Raw genomic sequence first — 22,729 nt, 5'->3', positions numbered from 1 at the left:
AAGATATATACTTTCATTTCTTTTGAGATTGAAAAAAAGGCCTTTGGCTTTCTAAATAGTCACTTCATTTCATGGCATCAACAGTGTCAGCAAGAGGGAAATGTATGCTGGATAATTGGACAGTTTAAATATTATATACAATCAATAGCTCAACCAGTAAAATATTAAGAACATAATTCAGCACAAGTGTCCAAGATTTTGGATACAAAAAGCAGAAAAAAGTGCTTACATTTACTTGTCTTCCCTGAAAGCTTCAAAAAATGTTTTAAAATTTTTAAGTAGATAGGGCTTTTAATAGAATTTGCATAGCAGCTTACAAGATGATTTTGTTTTAAAAATATGGATAGGGTTTCTCCCACTTTTTGAAGACACACAAATATATCCACATGCACATAAATTAAACAAGAAGACCCGGAGGGCCTTGCAAAATCAAAATAATTCATTATAATCTTTTCTCAAAAGAGGTCACATTTTTATCCAACAAAACCATTCATAAAGAAACCTGTTTTTCTAGAAGAAGCATAATTTTGTCCATATTCCACACAGCTTAATTTTTTAAAATAATTAATTTTGGTTTTAGCTAAGAGCATATTCAGCTGAAAAAAAAGCTTTGTTACCTTTCTGCTCAGGAGAAGGAAAAAACCTAATCGTTTGTTGGTTAGATTTTTCCACTTATAAAAATATAATAAATAATTCAATCTCTCCTGCCATGCAATAATTTTCAGTAACAAAAATTGCGCGAGCGTAAAGAATATTAAAAGAGGCACTAACAGACTTTACCTAGCCTAAAAAGTGCTAAATAAAACATGGCTTTAAGACAGATGAATGATGTTTAAAGTAATACTTTTGATTGCCTGTACATGCCACAAATTTTAGCCTGAAACTCTGTCTACTAAGTAGATGAGCTTTCAGTTGCAACTACTTAATAAATACTGTATTAACATACATTAATGCATTTCTTCATATATGATATTAGATACTAATGTCCAGGTAAGTTTCATTTAAAGACTTTAGGACTTACCTTTTTCAGAAAAAGAATTAACTGAATCTTTTTCTTTTGTTCTTTTCCCCCTTTGGGGGGAGAGAGAGTAAGGGAAGAAATTTTAGGAATGAGGAGGAAGAATTTTCACACACCATTTGGCTGCTTAGAGATGTCTGTGTGGAAAATGGCAAATTCTAAGCCCAGCCTGGTGGCATAGGATGTGGTTTATCAGAATAAGGGGAAGCTATTCTACACTTTCCTGTCCTTTTTACATGTGGACATCTGACTAATTCTAAGTGAAAAAGAAATGGGGGCTACAGCAGGTAAGGCGCTTGCCTTGCATGCAGCTGACCTGGGTTCAATCCCCAGTAATCCATATGGTACCCAACACTGCCAGGCAGGAGTGATCCCTGAGCAAAGAGCCAAAAGAAACTCCTGAGCATCTCCGGTGTGGCCCAAAAACCAAAAAGAAAAATAAAGTAAAAATTAGTTGTCCTATAAAAGATGTGAAATATTTTTAAAGGTCTATTTTTGTTATTTGAAAATAATTTGACATCTAAAAATATGAACTTTAGCAAAGCTGTCCCCATGCATGGAAAGCACTCCTTTGTGGTTTGAAAACCCAAACTAAAAGAACATTCAGGGCCCGGAGAGATAGCACGGCGGCGTTTGCCTTGCAAGCAGCTGATCCAGGACCTAAGCTGGTTGGTTTGAATCCCGGTGTCCCATATGGTCCCCCGTACCTGCCAGGAGCTATTTCTGAGCAGACAGCCAGGAGTAACCCCTGAGCATCGCCGGGTGTGGCCCAAAAACCAAAAAAAAAAAAAAAAAAAAAAAAAAAAAAAAAAGAACATTCAACAACAACCTGGGTATTCACATTGAAAAACTGTCCAAGTTGTTAATAAGTGGTTTATGGGCTCTTACTCTTGGGGTGCTGCCATTAGACAGTAAGATTCAAAAGATATTAAGAACCTCAGAGACCTTAGTGCTACAGAGGACAGTTAAAGCTTGAGTAAAGTAAGCCCAGATGCCGAAATCCCTTCCTTCTTTCTACTGCCCATGACGGACACACACCTTGGTTTTGCTATTCTTTTTAACAGATCTTTTTCATTAATTAATGATCAGGGCATCTCAGAATTTCCCCCTAAAAAATCATTTCAGTGGCTTAATCTTTCACACTAACACAAAACTCCTCAGCCAAAATGGCTTTGCGACAAATTCTGTGATTCAACATTAAGCTTTTCAGATTAATAACACTTCAGAGCAAAGAGTCTGAATAGTCTTATGCACTGAAATTCTGCTATATTTTTTTACATTCCAGCTACTTTTTTCCTGACTGTTAGATTATATTCTGCTTTTACCCAAAACAAAGGTGATCCCCAACTTCCTTTTCATTAACCCCTTTGACTTGTTAAAGTCCACCTGGCTAGATACTTTTGTCTCTCACTCGACCTTCCCTCTCCCGGTTGAATTTGAACTAGTTACAGTTTGGCGGTTCCCTGAGAACCCTAGCGGCAAGAAGCCACCGATTCCATGATTCTCTTTCCTATGCCTGGCTTGGTTTATTAATTCACAGGGCAACCCTACTTCAGACAGCTCACGAGGGGGTTAAAAATACAGTGTGGGGATTTATTTTACACCTGACTTACAAACTTATCCCAGGTGGAACCAAAATTAGATAATGGAATCTCAAATTCTAAAAAGCTCTTGAAAGACGCAGCCAATATTGATTTCAACTTCCAGTTTTAAGTGAAGTGATCATTCATCTTGGGGATTGGAGCTGGGAGAAGAACAGACTTCTCCTGAGACTCTTCATATGGGTTAGTTCTACCATCCACATGTGCATTGGTGGACTGATCTTGGGCAGAGAAAGTATGGCTTCTAAGTCTAACTATAATATTCTTGTTCAAGTGTCTTCTTTTTTTTTGGTTTTGGGGCCACACTCAACCACGCTCAGGGGTTACTTATGGCTCTGTGCTCAGAAGTCGCTCCTGGCAGGTTCCATATGGGACCATAAAGGATGCTGGGGAATTGAACCACCGTCAGTTCTGGGTTGGCTGTGTGCAAGGAAAACACCCTACTGCTGTGTTATCTCTCCGGCCCCAGGTATCTACTTTTTTGTAAGTCCCATCTTTAATGGACATCTGCACTCAAACCAAATACCTCCTGGTGTGCACTGGCCTTTTTGGAGTGTCATTTTCAGTGCACACCTTCTCTTATGATACTTCTAAAAAACCTAGTAAATAAATCCATTCCTTTCTCAGAGAGTGGAGAACATCTGAGTCAATTGTCCCTGTTGGTTCAGACCTGAAGATTGCTGATCTTATATTTTACAACTCTTGTACAATTTAAATATTTTCAGTCATATATCTCCTTCATAATAGGAAAATAAACTGAGCTTGCATCTCCAATACCACAAAACCAGTTCTCTAATTGCTAATGTCCCAATGATGTCAGCTAACACTCTTAGCAAAACACTCCGGTCCCCTTTGCTGCCCACTGTAGGGTACATTACTAAGAAAATAATGCCAACACTTGTAATAAAGATGCTTGTCCAGGACATGCTGCTGCCAACAAGGAGATGGGTCAGGACCAGGATTATGCCCAAAGAGACTCAACATGATGCTTTTGCTGAAGAGATAAGTTCACTCACAAAGTTCATTCTAAAATAAGCTTGCTCTCCAGGATTTACTTGCCTCAAAGAGATACTTGAGGAACACACCTTGCAGATTATTCCTCAAAATTAAGATAGATGATCTCCCGAGAATGGCAGTGATATCCAGTTATTCAAACAGTGACTAACAAAGCTCCACTAACCCTAACCAAAGGCACATTTGGTAAGCAATAACAATGGCTTGGGCTAAAATGGGAATTTTCTTTTAAAATAAATCGTGTGGCAATCCCCTGGTTCTTAACGAAGTATATACAGAAAGACCACAAGCCAAAAACAAACCCTCTTTTTTTTCCCAAAGTCGTGGTTTACAACTTGCTTTTCAACTTGATCACCACTTAAAAGGAAGTGCAAGGCAAGGCAAATCAAAATATGCAACTTCTAAGTCCTAAAGTTAGCACTTGGGAGAAGCCAAGTTTGTACTGTGGTGGGAAGCGAAGGTCAGGCAGAGAAGAGAGCAGGAGCTGGAACAGATGGAAGGATGCTTTGGTGATACAATTCAAGGATTTCTCCAGCTGGAAGGAGCAAGTGAGGACAGTAAACTCCAAGAAAATAGAAGTCCTACCTGGAATGACCAAGAAGCACGGGTTGCTGTGAACTAGCACCAGAGAACAATCACCCTAAGCATGAGTTCAAGGGTAAGCCTGAAACAAACAGTACAGGAAGAAGGAAAAGAAAACTCTTAAATATTTGGTTATGTCCCAAAAGAAAAGCAACAAGCCACCCTTCTGGACAGAGGAAATAAGCCAAATTACTTATAAACCACTTTAAGAAACTAGATCAGTCTAGTTTTGGAGCTTTCAGTCCTAGAATTTGCAGACAGGGTAGCTTGTGAAAGGCAGGCTCTTCCTCAAACATGGGCATGGGTCAGCAGTGGTTTGCAGGTCTTTGTCAAGGCACTGAGCTGAATGAGAGATCAAAGAGATTTCTTTTTGTGCTTTTTTTTTTCTTTCTTTTTCTTTCTTTTTGTTTTGAGGTGGAACTCCTTTTTGAGGCATTCAAAGCTCTTTTGTGATTCTTTGTGCTTATACAAGCAGTCCCATGCGAGTGACTTTGGCCGACAGGAATGTATGCAGCACAAATACAATTGGCTTTGGACAAGAGTGCAGGTCCATAGTCTGTGGAGAAAGGACATTAATTATTCCTGTCATCGAAATATGCTTTTACAAACATGTAAAAAAAAAAAAGTGTGGCTGTGACAGTTCACTTTTCTGTTTGCATTTGGATCACCTGGCAGTGCCCATAAGCCACTCCCAATTAGGTAGCTGGGGCCATTCCTGATAGTGCTTTGGAGGACCATGTGATTCTAGGGATTGAACTAAGGTCTACTGCGTGCACTTGTAGAGCTATTTCTCCAGTCCCAATACTTCACTTTTTTTTGTTCATTTACATTTTTGTATGTTTTGTGTGGCCACAGTCACAAGTTGTCAAGGGCTATTCCTGGCTTTGCATTTAAGAGTTTCTCCTGGTAGTGCTTGGTGCCAATGACTGAGTCCTGGGCTCTCACATGCAAAATACATACTTAACTGTCGTTTTATTTTTTTTTTATTTAGTTTTTTGGTTTTTCAGGCCACACCCATTTGATGCTCAGGGGTTACTCCTGGCTAAGCACTCAGAAATTGCCCCTGGCTTGGGGAGACCATATGGGACATTGGGGGATCGAACTGCGGTCCTTCCTTGGCTAGTGCTTGCAAGGCAGACACCTTACCTCTAGCGCCACCTCGCCAGCCCCTTAACTGTCGTTTCAATATAAAATATAAAGTCTAAAGTCCTAGTGTTGGGGTGAGGCCTTCATAAGATCTGCATAATTTACCAGATCCTTGATCTCTGAATTCCAGCTATGTCATCTATACTATAAAGGAAAACTTTTGTTTTTGTTTTTGGGCCACACCCAGCAGCACTCAGGTTACACCTGGCTCTGCACTCAAAACTTGCTCCTAGCAGGCACAGGGGACCATATGGGATGCCGGGATTTGAACCACCATCCGTCCTGAATTCCTGTGTGAGGCAAACATCCTACCGCTGTGCTATGCCTCCAGCCTCTACAAAGGAAAACTTTATGGAAACTTTAAAGAATGAACTTTGGGGATTATAAAATTATCTTGTCTGGAGTCTGTGACTCATATTTTTTGGTAAGAACACCTGTTTTTTAAGACTAAAGTTTTTCTTTCCATTTTTCCTTTTGGTGCACTTGGTTTTTTTTTGTTTTGTTTTTGGGCCACACCCGGCATTGCTCAGGGGTTACTCCTGGCTGTCTGCTCAGAAATAGCTCCTGGTAGGCATGGGGGACCACATGGGACACCGGGATTCGAACCAACCACCTTAGGTCCTAGATCGGCTGCTTGCAAGGCAAACACCGCTGTGCTATCTCTCTGGGCCCTATATGTAGAATTTTTGACATTTCTTACAGGATGTCATAATTTGTGACAGTTTCTTAGTACTGGCTTCTCATGTATATAGTTGGTACCAGAACAAGGAGTCATGGAGTCATGATGAAGTGTTTCATCAGTGATTGGCAATGATAATAGAAATGGTAGCTTGGTTAACTATACCTCTTAAAATTATATAACTTTTAAAAATATATGAATTTGGGGCTGGGCCGGTGAGGTGGCAGTAGAGGTAAGGTGTTTGCCTTGCAAGCACTAGCCAAGGAAGGACCTCTGTTCGATCCGCGGTTTGATCCCCCCTCGTCCCATGTGGTCCCCCCAAGCCAGGGGCAATTTCTGAGTGCTTAGTCAGGAGTGGCCCCTGAGCATCAAATAGGGGTGGCCTGAAAAAAACAACAACAACAACAACAACAAAAATAGTAATAGGGAATTTGGGGCTGAAGTGATAGTACAGTGGTAGGGCATTTGCCTTGCATGCAGTCGACCCAGGACTGACTCAGGTTTGATCACCAGCATCCCATATGGTACCCTGAGCTTGCCAGAAGCGATTTCTTTTTTTTTTTGGGGGGGGGAGGGATTGGCCACATCCTGTGATGCTCAGAGATTACTCCTAGCTATGTGCTCAGAAATCAATCCTGGCTTCGGGGGACAATATGGGATGCCAGGGATTAAACCTGGGTCTGTTCTGGGTCAGCTGCATGCAAGGCAAATGCCCTCCCACTCTGCTATTGCTCTGGCCCCAAGAAGCGATTTCTTTTTTTGTTTGTTTGTTTTGTTTTGGTTTGGTTTTGGTTTTTGGGTCATACGCTGTGGCACTCAGGGGTTACTCCTGGCTCTGCAGTCAGAAATCACCGCTGGCAGGCTCGGGGGACCATATAGGATACTGGGATTCGAACCACCATCTGTGCCCATCCTGGATTGGCTGTGTGCAAGGCAAATGCCCTACTGCTGTGCTATCTCTCCGGCCCCAGAAGTGATTTCTGAGCACAAAGCCAGGAGTAAACCCTGAGCGTCACTGGGTGTCGTCCAAAATCCAAACCAAACAAAATAATATAATAAATAAAAAAGTGTGAATTATAGAGGTTGGAAGGTAGTTCAAAGGGTTCTAGCACAGGGCCAGAGAGAGAGAGAGAGTAAAGAAAACGAGGCACATGGGCCAGAGAAATAGCATGGAGGTAAGGCATTTGCCTTGGCAAAAGGACGGTGGTTTGAATTCTGGCATCCAATATGGTCCCCTGAGCCTGCTAGGAGCAATTTCTGAGCATAGAGCCAGGAGTAAGCCCTGAGTACCACTGGGTGTGGCCCAGAAACAGACAAACAAAAAATAAAAATAAAAGCACAGATAAATATTAGAAAAAAGTGTCGGAGGGGGGCCGGGTAGGTGGCGCTGGAGGTAAGGTGCCTGCCTTGCAAGCGCTAGCCAAGGAAGGACCGCGGTTCGATCCCCCGGCGTCCCATATGGTCCCCCCAAGCCAGGGGCGATTTCTGAGCACATAGCCAGGAGTAACCCCTGAGCATCAAACGGGTGTGGCCCAAAAACCAAAAAAAAAAAAAAAAAAGTGTCGGAGGGCCCGGAGAGATAACACAGCGGCGTTTGCCTTGCAAGCAGCCAATCCAGGACCTTAGGTGGTTGGTTCGAATCCCGGTGTCTCATATGGTCCCCCGTGCCTGCCAGGAGCTATTTCTGAGCAGACAGCCAGGAGTAACCCCTGAGCAGCACCGGGTGTGGCCCAAAAACCAAAAAAAAAAAAAAAAAAAAAAAAAAAAAAGGGTTGGAGTAGTAGCACAGTGGCAGGGCATTTGACTTACACATGATCAACCTGGGACAGACCTGATTTCAATCCCTGGCATCCCATATGGTCCCTTGAGCCTGCCAGGAGCAATTTCTGAGCACAGAGCCAGGAGTAACCCCTGAGTGCTGCCAGGTGTGACACCCCCCACCCCACCCCCGCTCAAAAAAAAATCAGGAAAAATCTAGCTTTGCTAAATAATAACAGCTATTAACTAATTGGATATGTGCTGATTTAACAGAAAATTTTAAGTGTCACTAATCCTTTGGTCTTTTTGTTTGTTTTGTTTTGGAACCATATCTTGAATTCTCAGCCATTATTCCAAGCTCTGAACTAAGGGATCATTACTGGAAGGAATTAGGTGTTGGGAAATGAACAGGTCAGTCTCATGCAAGGCAAGCACCCTACTGGCTCTACTATCATACCAGCCCTAATGCTTCAGCTCTGCTCTAGAGCCTATCCTTTAAAGATTCTTTTTTTTGGGGGGGGAGTGTGGGGAGGGTTGGGTGCAAAACCTAATAGAGCTCAGAGCTTATTTTTGGCTCTGTGCTAGCTCCAGAATCACTCCTAACATGCAACCCCCTGCCCACTGTATTATCACTCTAGTCCTTAAAGACTTACTATATTTTTGTTTGTTTGTTTGTTTTTTGTTTTTTGGGTCACACCCAGTGGTGCTCAAGTATTACTCCTGCCTCTGCACTCAGAAGTTGCTCCTGGCAGGTTCAGGAGACCATATGGGATGCCAGAATTTGAACCGGGTCCATCCTCGGTTGGCCACATGCAAGGCAATCATCCTACCACTGTGCTATCTCTCTGGCCCCCAGACATGATCTTTTTTTCTTTTCTTTTCTTTTTTTTTTTTTGGTTTTTGGCCACACCTGGCGGTGCTCAGGGGTTACTCCTGGCTCTCTGCTCAGAAATAGCTCATGGCAGGCACGGGGGACCATATGGGATGCTGGGATTCAAACCAACCACCTTAGGTCCTGGGTCAGTTGCTTGCCAGGCAAAAGCTACTGTGCTATCTCTCTGGCCCCCGGGATGCTACTTTAAAAAGGATAGATAGTCAGAGAACACTTTTCTGAGGTGCTATCTCTCTGGCCCCCCCTTTTTTTCTCTCTCTTTTTTTTTTTTTTTTTTGAGGGATGGCCATAGAAGGTAGTGCCCAGGGTTTATTCCTTTTGGTCAAGCTTAGTGGCACTCAGGGGTTATTCCTATCTCTGCATTCAGAAATTACTCCTAGCAGGTTCAGGGGGTGCATATGGTATACCGAAGATTGAACTTGTATCATCCACATGCCAGGCAAATGCCCTATCCACTATGCTATTACTCCAGCCTTTCAGGACTTATTCCTGACTCTGTGCTCAGGAACTGACGGGGCCCATTTGTGATGCCAGGGATTAAATCCAGATTGACCTTGTGCAAGGCAAGCACCCTACTTGCTATATTCTCTCTCTGGCCACAGAAACAGTTGGGGACACACCCAACTGTGCTCAAGATTTATTTCTGGGGCCCGGAGAGATAGCACAGCGGTGTTTGCCTTGCAAGCAGCTGATCCAGGACCTAAGCTGGTTGGTTTGAATCCCGGTGTCCCATATGGTGCCCCCGTGCCTGCCAGGAGCTATTTCTGAGCAGACAGCCAGGAGTAACCCCTGAGCATCACCGGATGTGGCCCAAAAACCAAAAAAAAAAGAAAAAAAAAAAGACTTATTTCTGGCTCTGTGCTAAATCACTTCTGATTGGATTGAAGGCACTATATGTGGTGTGAGGGATCAAACCTGGGTCAATCAAGTACAAGATAGGTGCTTTAACTGCTGCATTGTGCTACAGCCTGAACTAAAAGCTTAAAACTAATGAGATAAAATGCATTACTGTACCTCCTTATCATTGTTTATGATTTCTGATGTATGTGTAATATATTTCTCTATTTTCTAAAGGGAAAAGTACTTCCTTCAAACTATAAGGTTTTAAAAAAAGATGACTTTGTAGACATTGCTTATCTTTCTTTTTCATTTTCTTTTTCTTTCTTTTTGATTTTTTTGGTTTTGTTGTTTTTTTTTTTTTTTTTTTTTTTTGGCCACACCCAATGGTGCTCAGGCTCAGGGACTATGTGGGATGCCAGGAATCAAACTACCTTCACTCCTGGGTCGGCCTCGTGCAAAGCAAACACCCTATTGCTGTGCTGTCTCTCTGAGCCTAAGAAAGACTCTTTTTTAGGCCACACCCAGTGACACTCAGGGGTTACTCCTAACTATTCGATCAGGAATCACTCCTGATTTGGGGAACCATATGGGATGCTGGGGGATTGAACTGTGGCCCATCCTAGGCTAGCACGGGCAAGGCAGACACCTTACCACTTACCACCATTCCGGCCCCGTGTGGCTTTTTTTTTTAAAAAGAGGAGAGCCAAACCCAGCAAAGTTCAGGGGCTATTCCCAGCTTGGTAACATATGATGCTGAAAATTGAACCCAGGACTCTATTTCAAACCATTATGTTCCAGTTCTTTGAGTTATATCCCCAGCTCTAAAAAAAAAAATTTCTTTTTTAAAAAAGAATAATTTCAGGGTCTGAGCAGTGGTGCAGCAGTAGGGTGCTTGCCTTGCATGCTGCTGACCTGTCTCATATCGTCCCCCAAGTCAGGAGCAATTTTTGAGCAACCCCTGAGCATCACTGGGTATGGCCTAAAAACTGGAAGAAGAAGAAAAAAAGAGAATTTCTTTATGCAGTGGAAATGAGAGAAAACAGCAAAGACTGTGAATAGATTAAAACACTTGCCTTGCATGTGGCTAACCACAGTTCATTCCCTAGACCACAAATGGTCCTCCAATGGAGCCAGAGCAATGGCATAAGTGGTAAGGTGTGCCTTACCGGTGCTACCCTAAAATGGACCACGATTTGATCCCCTAGTGTCCCATATGGTCTCTCAAGCCAGGAGCAATTTTTGAGCGCATTGTCAGGAGTAACCCCCTGAGCGTCACCAGGTGTGGCTCAAAAACCAAAAAAACAAATAAATAAATAAAACTAAATAGTCCGGAGCCAGAGAGATAGCATGGAGGTGGGGCATTTGCCTTGCATGCAGAAGGTCAGTAGTTCAAATTCCGGCATCCCATATGGTCCCTTGAGCTTGCCAGGAGCGATTTCTGAGCACAGAGCCAGGAGTAACCCTTGAGCGCTGCCAGGTGTGACCCAACCCCCCTCCCCCCAAAAAAGCCCAAAATTATGGTCCTCCAAGAACCCCAGGAATGACTTCTTTTTTTTTTTTTTTTTTTTGGTTTTTGGGTCACACCCGGCATTGCTCAGGGGTTACTCCTGGCTGGCTGCTCAGAAATAGCTCCTGGCAGGCACGGGGGACCATATGGGACACCAGGATTCGAACCAACCACCTTTGGTCCTGGATCGGCTGCTTGCAAGGCAAATGCTGCTGTGCTATATCACTGGGCCCCCAGGAATGACTTCTTAGCATAGACTCAGGAGTAAGCCCTGAGCATTTCTGGACATGAGCACCCAAACCAAAACAGCCTGTAGGAGCCAGAGGGATACAGTGCCCTCAGTGTTCAGGGCATTTGGTTTGCATGCAGCTTACCTATGTGTAATTCCCAGCAGGCTCCAAAACAAGTAAAACCCCAAAAGGAAAAAATGCCTTTAAATTCAAAATTCAACGCATTCTAAAAGTTAAAGAACCTCCAAGTCAAATGTGAGTCTTTTTTTTTTTTTTTTAAGTATTTAAGGGTCACACCAGCAGTGCTCAGGGGTTACTCCTGGCTCTGCACTCAAACATCACTTCTAGCAGGCATGGGAAACCATCTGGGATGCCAGGATTCGAACCATTGTCAATCCTGGATTGGCTGCGTGCAAGACAAACTCCCTACCTGTGCTCTCTCTCTGGCCCCAGTCTTTAATTTTCTATATGAGATGTAAGAAGTGATGAGAAAGAAATGAAATACTAAGTAAAATAAATACTACTTTTCAGAAACCCTCTTACCAGCTCTCCCTCGGGACCACCAAAATCCAGGTACAGATTTCTGATGCCATCATCAGCAGACATTTTCAGCCTTTCAAAGGGGTAGCGGTAAAGTATGCTGCCACCATTTTCCCTGAAGATACTAAATCCATTTTCATAGTGGACAGTGAGTCTTACTTCTTGGCCACTTAACGTGCATCCTATTGAAGACAAACAAAAAAAAGTCATGACTGAGTTTTCAAGTAAAAAAGAATATTCTTACTTCAAAAAAGAAGGAATCTTTTTCCTTTTTTGGAGGGGGCACACCTAGCAATGCTCAGAGGTTACTCCTGGCTCTGTACTCATGAATTACTCCTGGCAGTACTCAGGGGGACCATGTGAAGTTGCCAGGGATGGAACCCAGGTCAGCTGAGTTCAAGGAAACACCCTACCTGCTATACTATCACTCTGGCCCCTGGCATGTTTTCTTGTTGTTTTTTTTTTGTTGTTGTTGTTGTTGTTGTTGTTTTGGGGCCACACCCGACGATGCTCAGGGGTTACTCCTGGCTGTCTGCTCAGAAATAGCTCCTGACAAGCACCGGGGACCATATGGGACACCAGGATTCGAACCAACCACCTTAGGTCCTGGATCGGCTGCTTGCAAGGTAAACACCACTGTGCTATCTCTCTGGGCCCTGGCATGTTTTCTTAATCATAATTGTATGGGGCCAGAGACAGTGCAGGCACTTGCCTTGTATATGGCCAATTTGATTTGATCTGCAGTACCCCATGTGGCTCCCTAAGCCCCATCAGTAGTGAGTATTATTGTACACTGCCAAGTGTGGCCCAAAAGCTAAATTAATAATAAACGTATGGAGTGCCAAAGAAAGTAGTACAAGAGCTAAGGCACTTACCTTGAACATGGACACCTTGGTTTTACCCCAAACTTGCTAGGAGTGATCCTGAGCACTACCAGGAGTGATCCCTGAGCACATAGCCAGAAGCTGAGTAGTAATGTATAGCCCCAAAACAAATACTAGCTATGTCCTTCATTGCATTCTTTAAGTTTTTGTTTGTTTGTTTTTGGGTCACACCCGGAAGCACTCAGGGTTCCTCCTGGCTCTACACTCAGAAATCGCTCCTGGCAGGCTCAAGGGACCATATGGGATGCCAGGATTCGAACCACTGTCCTTTTGTATGTAAGGCAAATGCCTTATCTCCATTCTATCTTTCCGGCCCCACATTCTTCAAGTTTTAGACAAAGGATTCTAAATATATGGACAGAAAGTTTGGAGTAAAATGTGAAAATATTTGGGGCCTGATAGCACAGCAGTTAGGGCATTTGCCTTGCAAGCAGCTGACTAGGTTCAATACCCAGCATCCCATGTGATCCAGGTATGGCCCATAAACAACAACAACAAAAACAAATTAGCCATGTGAAGAAGTAATTCCAATGCTATAATTTTGTTTTATTTTGGGAGCCACACCCAGCTAAAGCTGTGCTCAGAGCTTACTTTTGACTCTGTGCTCAGGAGTTACTCCTAATGGACTTGGGTGGCCATATAGAGTACTGAGGATCCAATCCAGGCCTACCACATGTAAGGGAGGCATCTTAAATGCTGTACTTACTATCTCTCTGGCCCTAGTGCAATAATTTCTAAATGAGTGGCTGAGAGATTTGGGAAAAGATATATAAACAGATACCAAACAAAGCTACCAAGTTATCGTTTATACAAAAAAAAGTGTGTGTGTGTGGGGGTGCAGCCATAATACAGCAGTAGGGGACTTGCCTTGCATACAGCCGACCCAGGACGGACCTGGGTTTAATCCCTAGCATCCCATATGGTTCCCTAAGCCTGCCAGGAGCAATCTCTAAGCACAGAGCTAAGAGTAACCCCTGAGCATCATCGGCTGTGGCCAAAAAAATTGAGGTGGGGTGTGTGTGTCCACACTCTGTACCTTGCAATGCTCAGGGCTTATGGCTTTGTGCTCAGAGAACCATATGGCATATAGTTAGTAATGGAACCAGGTTCCACAAGACTAGTACTTGTGCTATCTCTCTAGCCCTAGAATATTTCAGTCTAGAAATGTCCCTGAAACTACAGCATAATCTAGAGGTTGAGGTCTGGTGAGCAGGGTTTAATTCAAAAAGGAGTATCTCAGACTTTGCAGACACTGACACTGCCCAGATGCTCATGCTGGGAAGCTATGGTCAACCACTTCCTTTTTTTTTTTTTGTCAACTACTTCTTGACTCTAACTTCATTGATGAAAGGTTGAACATGGTCTGGTGGTTAAAAAGCAGATATACTGGGGCTAGAACAATAGTACAACAGGTACAGTGCTTGTCTTGTATGTCACTGACTTGAATTTGATACCGAGCATCCCATATGGTCCTTTAAATCTTCTAGGTAATTCCTGAATGCAGAGCCTGGAGTATGCCCTGAGCATTGCTAGGTGTGGTCCCAAGACAAAACAAAACAAAAAAGTAAAAAAAGAAAGAAAGAAAGGGGCCAGAGAGATAGCATGGAAGTAAGGCATTTGCCTTGCATGCAGAAGGACAGTGGTTCAAACCCCGGCATCCCAAATGGTCCCCCGAGCCTGCCAGGAGCAATTTCTGAGTACAGAACCAGGAGGAAACCCTGAGCACTGCTGGGTGTGACCCAAAAACGAAGGAAGGAAGGAAGGAAGGTAGGAAGGAAGGAAGGAAGGAAGGAAGGAAGGAAGGAAGGAAGGAAGGAAGGAAGGAAGGAAGGAAGGAAGGAAGGAAGGAAGGAAGGAAGGAAGGAAGGAAGGATATTATATAGGAGATGAGGGGGCCAGAGAGATAGCATGAAGGTAAGGCGTTTGCCTTGCATGCGAAAGGACAGTGGTTCAAATCCCGGCGTCCCATATGGTCCCCCAAGCCTGCCAGGAGCGATTTCTGAGTGTAGAGTCAAGAGTAACCCCTGAGCACTGTTGGGTGTGACCCAAAAACAAAACAAAACAAACAAACAAACAAAAAAAAGAGATGGGGGTGATGGTGCCAGACAAGAACACAGTGGTTTTTGTCTTAAACATGACCAACCCAGGACAGACCAGGCTCGATCCCCTGTATCCTATTAGATTCCCTGAGCCTGCCAGGAGCAATTTCTGAGTACAGAGCCAGGAGAAACCCCTAATCACCACCAGGTGGGGTGTGGCCCAACCCCCCCCCAAGAGAAAAATAAACAGAAGATTGGATATAAAGTGACAGTACAACAGTTAAGGAGCTTGCTCTGCAAGAAGCCAACCCATGTTTGATTTCTGGCATCCCATATGATTCCCCAGTATATTGCCAGGTGTAATTTCTTTTTTTGTTGATTTTTTTTTTTTAGGAGGGGTCACACCCGGGAGCACTTAGGGATTACTCTTGACTCTATGCTCAGAAATTGCTCCTGACAGACTCAGGGGACCATATGGGATGCCGGGATTCGAACCACCATCCTTCTGCATGCGAGGCAAACGCTCTACCTCACTGCTATCCCTCTGCCAGGTGTAATTTCTGAATGCAGATCCAGGAGTTGTAACCCCTGAGCACTGGTGGGTGTAACCCGTCCAAAAAAGGGGGAAGTTTAAGTAAATCACTGGCAACTAAGATATTCAAAAGAAATTAAAACCACATTAGAATTATATTTTATGCTTTTGTTTTGAATATTCTCTATTGTTTGGGTTTTTTTTTTCTTTCTTTCTTTCTTTTTTACCACACCCAGAGGTGCTCAGGAATTACTCCTGGTTCTGCGCTCAGAAAACAGTCCTGGCAGGCTCGGGGGGACCATATAGGATGCCCGGATCGATCCCCGGTCCATCCCAGGTTGGCAGTATGGAAGGCAAATGTCCTACCGCTGTGCTATGACTCCTGCCCTTTTCTATTGTTGTTAAAATGAAAAGCAATTTGGAGCTATCTGAATTTAGATATATATGCTTATACATAAAACAGATACATGTAAAACCAAACTCATAAATTCAGAAACTAACCACAAGAGGGCACTTCTGAAGGGAGAGATCATTCAGGGGTCTCAAACTCAATTTACCTGGGGGCCGCAGGAGGCAAAGTCAGGGTGATCCATGAGTGCAAAGTCAGTAGTAAGCCTTGAACATTGGGGGGGGGGTTTGACCCAAACAACTAAAACAAAACAAAACAAAACAAAAAGAAAAGATTTCTCTAGGGCAGGGCCACAAAATGTTGTATGGAGGGCCCCAAACGGCCAGTGGGCGGGGAGTTTGAGACCCCTGCTAGATGCTAATTTCAGTACTGGCTACATATTTTCAAACTTCTTCTTTTTTGTTTTTGTTTTTGGTTCTTGGGCCACAGCCGGCAGCACTTGGCTTACTCCTGGCTCTGTGCTCAGAAATTGCTCCTGGCAGGCTCAGGGAACCATGTGGAATGCCGGGGATCCAACCTAGGTCCATCATGTGTCGGTTTTAGGCAAGGCAAATGCCCTACCACTGTGCTATCTCTCTGGTCCCATATTTTCAAACTTCTGAGAAAAATACCTATCCCAAGACTTTATTTTCACGGCCACAACCAATACCCTCCAACAGAAACAGCTGAGTTCCACAACTGAACTAAAATAATATGATGAGGCATTCGCCTTGCACACAGCCAAACCAGGATAGATGGTGGTTCGAATCCTGACATCCCAAATGGTTCCCCAAGCCTGCCAGAAGTGATATCTGAGCGCAGAGCCAGGAGTAATTCCTGAGCACTGTCAGGTGTGACCCAAAAACAAAACAAAACAAACAAAAAAATAGAGAGAGAGCAGCTAACTCTCCCCAGAGGGACCAGTCTATGGGCTGAAAACTCTGGGGTATTCTCAGAAAGGGGGGGGGGCAAATGTCTCTCCCATTGGTCCCCAAACCCAGAACCCCCACAATCACACTCACCATCTTCCCACATAAAAACAGCACTGCTGGGGCCGAAGAGATAGCATGGAGGTAAGACATTTGCCTTTCATGCAGAAGGTCATCAGTTCAAATCTCCAAGTCCCATATGGTCCCCTGTGCCTGCCAGGAGCAATTTCTGAGCCTGGAGCCAGGAATAACCCCTGAGCACTGCCGGGTGTGACCCAAAAACCACAGACACAAAAAATAAAATAAAAATAAAACAGCACTGCTTTGTTACTAAGCTCCAAAAGACAATGATGGCTTGGGGCTGGAGCAAGTTACTCGGAACATGCCTTGCACACAGCCCACCCAAGTTCAATCCTCAACACTCTATATGGTCCCCCAAGCTTGCAAGAAATAATTCCTAAGTGTGAGATTCGGAAGTAACCCCTGACACTGCCTGGTGTGGCCTAAAAACAAACAAACAATAAAAGATAGCCACTGACTTTTCTTTGGTTTTTTTTTTTTTTGTTTGTTTTTTGTTTTTTTTTTTGGTTTTTGGGCCACAGCCGGTAACGCTCAGGGGTTACTCCTGGCTATGTGCTCAGAAGTTGCTCCTGGCTTGGGGGACCATATGGGACACGGGGGGATCGAACCTCGGTCCGTCCAAGGCTAGTGCAGGCAAGTCAGGCACCTTACCTTTAGCGCCACCGCCCGGCCCCATTTTCTTTGGTAGTTTGGTTCAAGATGACAACTCTGGGGCCTTCCTCTGTTTGCCAGAGAGCACAGCAACCCACTGCCACACCTGACACCCTCTGACAGGAACAGCCCAGCTCCACAACTTAAACTTATCAAACTTCCAACCCACCAAATTTGTTCCAGATCAATAGATCCTGGACTGCACAGCCAAACATTAGACCACTATGATGATCACAGCCAACCTTATAGGAAGGTTGCATAGAAGACCACCAAGCTCGGTGAGCCTGAACAGTAACACAAAGGCTCAACAAGCACCAACCACAGCCCAGTAAATCCTTAGACAATGAGTTTAGTAATACCAATGAGAGAACAACTATTATAAATTGACCTTTAATGATCTAAGTTTTGTTTTTTTTTTGGTTTTTGGGCCACACCCAGCGATGCTCAGGGGTTACTCAGGGCTGTCTGCTCAGAAATAGCTCCTGGCAGGCACGGGGGACCATATGGGACACCGGGATTTGAACCAACCACCTTTGGTCCTGGATCGGCTGCTTGCAAGGCAAACACCGCTGTGCTATCTCTCCGGGCCCTAATGATCTAAGTTTTGATAATTCCATTTACCTTTGGTTTGTAACAAGCAATATGAAATAAATTTGTGCTTGCAAAGGGGGCAAGCGAGGAGAGTAGGTGGGAAGCTGGTGGTGGAACTGGTGTCTGAACATTTAATGCCAGAGACAACTGTATTAAGAACTACTTTGCAAAGCATGGTGTTGTAGTTTTAAAAATCCTTTGCTTTCCTACAGGCCTAAGCTTTTTTTTTTTTTTTTTTAGGCCTAAGCTTTTTTATATGCTAATGTTTTATTTGATGTTTGAGGCCACACTTAGTGATGTGATGGAGCTACTCCTGGCTGGGTTCTTTTTTAGGGCCATTCCTGGAGGTCATTCAAAGGGTAATGTGGTCCAAGTTGAAACTCAGGCTCCGCATGCAAAGTATGTGCTCCAAACCACTGAGCTATCTCCCTGACATCATACCTTTTAATCTTATTTTTAATCTTACATACCTTACAACCCAGCTAATGCACTTAGTACTCAGTAAATGATTCTTTACACTATCAATCTCAGAGCAAATTGAGGACAAAGAATTGGCCTGCTGTAGATACTGTGGTATGAATGTACTCAATGAAATGTACAAGGCTCAGGAAAACTGCTAGTGAAACAGAAACCATTTTTCTTTTTTTTTTTTTTTTTTGGTTTTTTGGGCCACACCCGGCGATGCTCAGGGGTTACTCCTGGCTGTCTGCTCAGAAATAGCTCCTGGCAGGTACAGGGGACCATATGGGACACCGGGATTCGAACCAACCTCCTTTGGTCCTGGATCGGCAGCTTGCAAGGCAAACGCTGCTGTGCTATCTCTCCGGGCCCAGAAACCATTTTTCATCATCTTCACCTAAAGCTGCCATACTTCAAATAATTATCTTTTTTAGGATCACATCTTATTTTTTTTTTTCTTTTCTTTTCTTTTTTTTTTTGGTTTTTGGGTCACAAAACCCCGGCAGCACTCAGGGGTTGCTCCTGGCTCTACACTCAGAAATCGCTCCTGGCAGGCTTGGGGGACCATATGGATTGCCGGGATTCGAACCACTGTCCTTCTGCATGCAAGGCAAACACCTTACCTCCATGCTATCTCTCCGGCTCCACATCTTTTATTTTTTAGAGACTATTTATGGTGCAGTGATTAAGGGATGCTCTTGGTGGTGTCTGGGGGAATGCTGGAGGCTCCCTCAAGCAAAGCATGAGCTCCAGTCCTTTGAGTCTGAACCCCAGAGTATTATAAGTTTGGCACACATAATGTTTTTGGTTTTCACTTGTTTGGTTTGGTTCTCCCAGGAGGGGACTCAGGACCACCCACCAGTACTATACCCAGCAGTGCTCAGGAACCTAAGTGGTAAATAGGATCAAACCCAGGGTCCTGTGCATGGCAAGTATGTGCTCTAACCCTCTGATATACCTTCCTGACCCTATGTGAGTTTTTTTTGCTTTGTTTTGTTTTATATAAAAGAAAATCCCCTGGGCCAGAGCGATAGCACAGTGATAGGGCATTTGCGTTGGCAAGGTTGACCCAGGACAAACCTTGATTCGATCTCAGGTGTCCCATATGGTCCCCCTGAGCCAGGAGCGATTTCTGAGCACATCGCCATGAGTGACCCCTGAGTGTCACCGGGAGTGCCCTAAACCCAAATTAATAAATAAAAATAAAATAAAATCCCCAAAGACAGAGTCAGCTCAGCAGGTTGCAGTACATGCTTTGCATGCAGAAGTTTAAGGTTTGGTCGTTGGCAATCGATGGTCCCTTAGCACTGCTGAGAGTGACCCTGAACACTGAAGTGGAAAGGATCCCCCAAGCACTACAAGGTGTGGTCCCCAAACAACATACAAAAACAAAAAACAAAAAACAAACCTAAAATCAACTTCTACTCAATGCTCCAGTGAGATAAAATTCCTGAATCCATACCTAGAGAAACTTCCTTGATGATCTCAGCAGCTGCATGGCAGCCCTGGACAAGCACCCTGGTCCAGGTTGACAGATCCCGATGTGTCTCCACCCTGAAGAGATGCATCTCAATACCCTGCCGGGAACCTGTCCTGGTGGCAAACGTCAGGTCAGATCCAAGGGATGGGGAGCGACATCCAGAGCCAGAATGAACCAATCTAGAAATACAAACAGAATAAAGACCAAGAGCAATCGATGGATTATCAACAAAATATGTCAGTACTTTTTCCTGATTAAGAAACAAAAAATCATAAAATGTCAGAAGCAATTTGAGGAAAAGAACATCTCGAAGTTGGGTCCAGAGTGATAGCACAGTGGTAGGGCATCTGCTTTGTATGTGGACGACCTGTGACAGACCCAAGTTCAATCCCTGACATTCCATATGATCCCCCGAGCCTGCCAAGAGCAATTTCTGAGTGCAGAGCCAGGAGAAACCCCTGAGTACTGCTGAGTGTGCCCCCGCCCAAAAAAAGAAAGAACATCTCAAAGCAAGTATAGCCTTTGTAGTCTTTGTTTGGAGGCCAACCAACCAACCCAGGAGTCCTGTATACAAAACGTGTGCAAGGGTCAGAGAGAAAGCACAGTGGTAGGGTGTTTGCTTTGCACACGGCCAACCCAGGACTGACAGGGTTTGATTCCTGACATCCCTTATGGTCCCTCAAGCCTGCCAGGAGCAATTTCTGAATGAAGAGCCAGTAATAACCCTTGTTAACAAGTTAAAGGGCCAGAGTACCTTGCACACAGCTGACCCAGGATCAACCCCTGACATCCTATGCTCCCCCAAGCACCACCAGAAGTAATTCCTGAGTGTAGATTCAGGAGTAACTCTGGAACATTGCCAATTATAGATCCAAAACCCAAACAAACAAAAAAAATCAAGTTCAAAGCTAGAGAGAGAATATGCAGTAAGGTACTTGCCTTGCAAGTGCTCAGCTCCCATTCAATTCCTGGCTCCACTTATTGTGAGCACTGCTAGGAGTAAACCCTTAACACAGGACCAGGAGTAGCCCTGAGCACCTCTGGGTATGGCCCCTAACCCCAGAAAAATAGTGGGGGAAAAAGTTCTACTCATAACTATTCATGTGTGTTTTTCTTTGAAATACTATATTTCAGTATGCAGTTGAAGGCTCTACAAATATGTCTTATTTCATCAGATATTAAAAAGATGAATACTCATGAGTCTAGATTAAATAAAACAATTTTTGCTCCTTTAAACTACCTCAACATTTGGAAGTTAAAATGACATTCTTCTTGCAGAGGCATTCAGTTTGGTTTCAAACGCCCTGATTCATGCTAATAGACCAGTGACTTTGCATACCCTTAGTGCAAAAGTCAATTCAGCAAGTAAGCTCTTTTTTTTTTTTTTTTTTTTTTGGTTTTTGGGTTTTTGGGTCACACCCAGCAGCGGTCAGGGGTTACTCCTGGCTCTTCGCACAGAAATCGCTCCTGGCAGGCTCAGGGGACCATATGGGATGCCTGGATTCAAACCAATGACCTGCATGAAAGGCAAATGCCTTACTTCCATGCTATCTCTCCGGCCAGCAAGTAAGCTCTTAATGTTACAGAGCAAACATATTTGAACTGATAGAATTCCAAAAGAGGAGATCCCCAGAGGTTAACAAAAGAATATTCAAAATGGGGCCTGAGAGATAGCAGGACTGGTAGAGCGTTTGCCTTGCATGCGGTCAACCCAGGACTGACCCTGGTTGGATTCTCAGCATCTCATTAGTCCCCTGAGCCTGCCAGGAGCGATATCTGAGCAAAGAGCCAGGAGTAACCCCCTGATTAGGTATCTCAGGAAGAATTAAATAGGTTTCAAAACTACTCTACATAAAATTCAAGTAAGGGAATGATCTTGAGAAAGTGACAGGCTGTATTGTACCAAATTCAGTTTGATTGCTAATCCCAAGTAAGGCATTAAAATGTATAAAGCCTAAGAGAATTTTTTCCTACAGATTAGAGTATGAAATACTTGGCAGAAGGAACCTAATTCAAACCAGCTCTAGACTCTAGCAACACAGCAGTGGGCTGGAAAGTACTTTCAAAACACTCCCTTTAGGGAAGAGTCCAGATTAGCTCATGCAAAAGCATTTAAGCAGCTTTTGCCCAGTAAGTCCCCAAAGCACCACACCACTCAATTTTCCATATTGTAAAGTAGTCAAACTTTCTTTGGGATATTTTTCTCTCCCTGCCAAAAAGCTTATAGGAGAAAGCCTGCATAACACAGAGCACCTATATCCTGAAAAGTCAGAGCACCTATAAACTATGTTTTTCTACTTGTACCTAAATTTAATCTCAAAAAATGTGCAAAATAGGGGCTGGCAAGGTGGCGCTAGAGGTAAGGTGTCTGCCTTGCAAGCGCTAGCCAAGGAAAGGACCACGGTTCCATCCCCCGACGTCCCATATGGTCCCCCCAAGCCAGGGACAATTTCTGAGCGTGTAGCCAGGAGTAACCCCTGAGCATCAAAAGGGTGTGGTCCGAAGGAAAAAAAAAAAGAAATGTGCAAAATAAAATAAATAATAAGGTCTGGAAAGATAGCTAAATGTACTGGAAGCCATGCTTTGCATGCCAGGAAACCTGGGTTCAATGCCCAGGCACCACATAGTCCTCCCAAGTATAGCTAGGAATAACCCCCAAGCACTGAGATGGGAGTAGACTCTGAAAATCACCAGGTAATTTTCCCATCCTTCCACCGCCCTAACCCCCCAAATTAAAAAAAAAATCCTCTTCATCTATCACCTTCATGTTTTGTTTGGTTTTAAGGAGGTTTGCAGGCTATACATGGACAGAGGCAGGGAATACTCCTGTTCTGTGCTCTGAGGTCATTCCTGGCAGTTGCCAGGCACTGAACAGGAGTTGGTTGACT

At 43.9% G+C, this 22,729-nt stretch overlaps 1 protein-coding gene across 1 annotated transcript in view; it reads right to left on the bottom strand.

Moving 5' to 3' along the window:
* Window positions 1-2,085: 2,085 nt before the first annotated feature.
* The window catches only part of SNTB2 (syntrophin beta 2), a 96,093-nt gene continuing 75,449 nt past the window's right edge, over window positions 2,086-22,729 (bottom strand). The window contains exons 5-7 of the mRNA XM_049786433.1: window positions 19,824-20,020; window positions 11,811-11,989; window positions 2,086-4,771 (exon numbers count right to left, since the gene is read on the bottom strand). Coding sequence (XP_049642390.1) covers window positions 4,679-4,771; window positions 11,811-11,989; window positions 19,824-20,020 — 469 coding nt within the window. The 3' untranslated portion in view covers window positions 2,086-4,678. The remainder of the gene's footprint in view (window positions 4,772-11,810; window positions 11,990-19,823; window positions 20,021-22,729) is intronic.

Source organism: Suncus etruscus, chromosome 14 (genome assembly GCF_024139225.1).
Source record: "Suncus etruscus isolate mSunEtr1 chromosome 14, mSunEtr1.pri.cur, whole genome shotgun sequence".
Classification (NCBI taxonomy): Eukaryota; Metazoa; Chordata; class Mammalia; order Eulipotyphla; family Soricidae; genus Suncus; species Suncus etruscus.
Note: the sequence above shows the minus strand (reverse complement) of the source record. Positions and strands in the feature narration are given on the sequence as shown.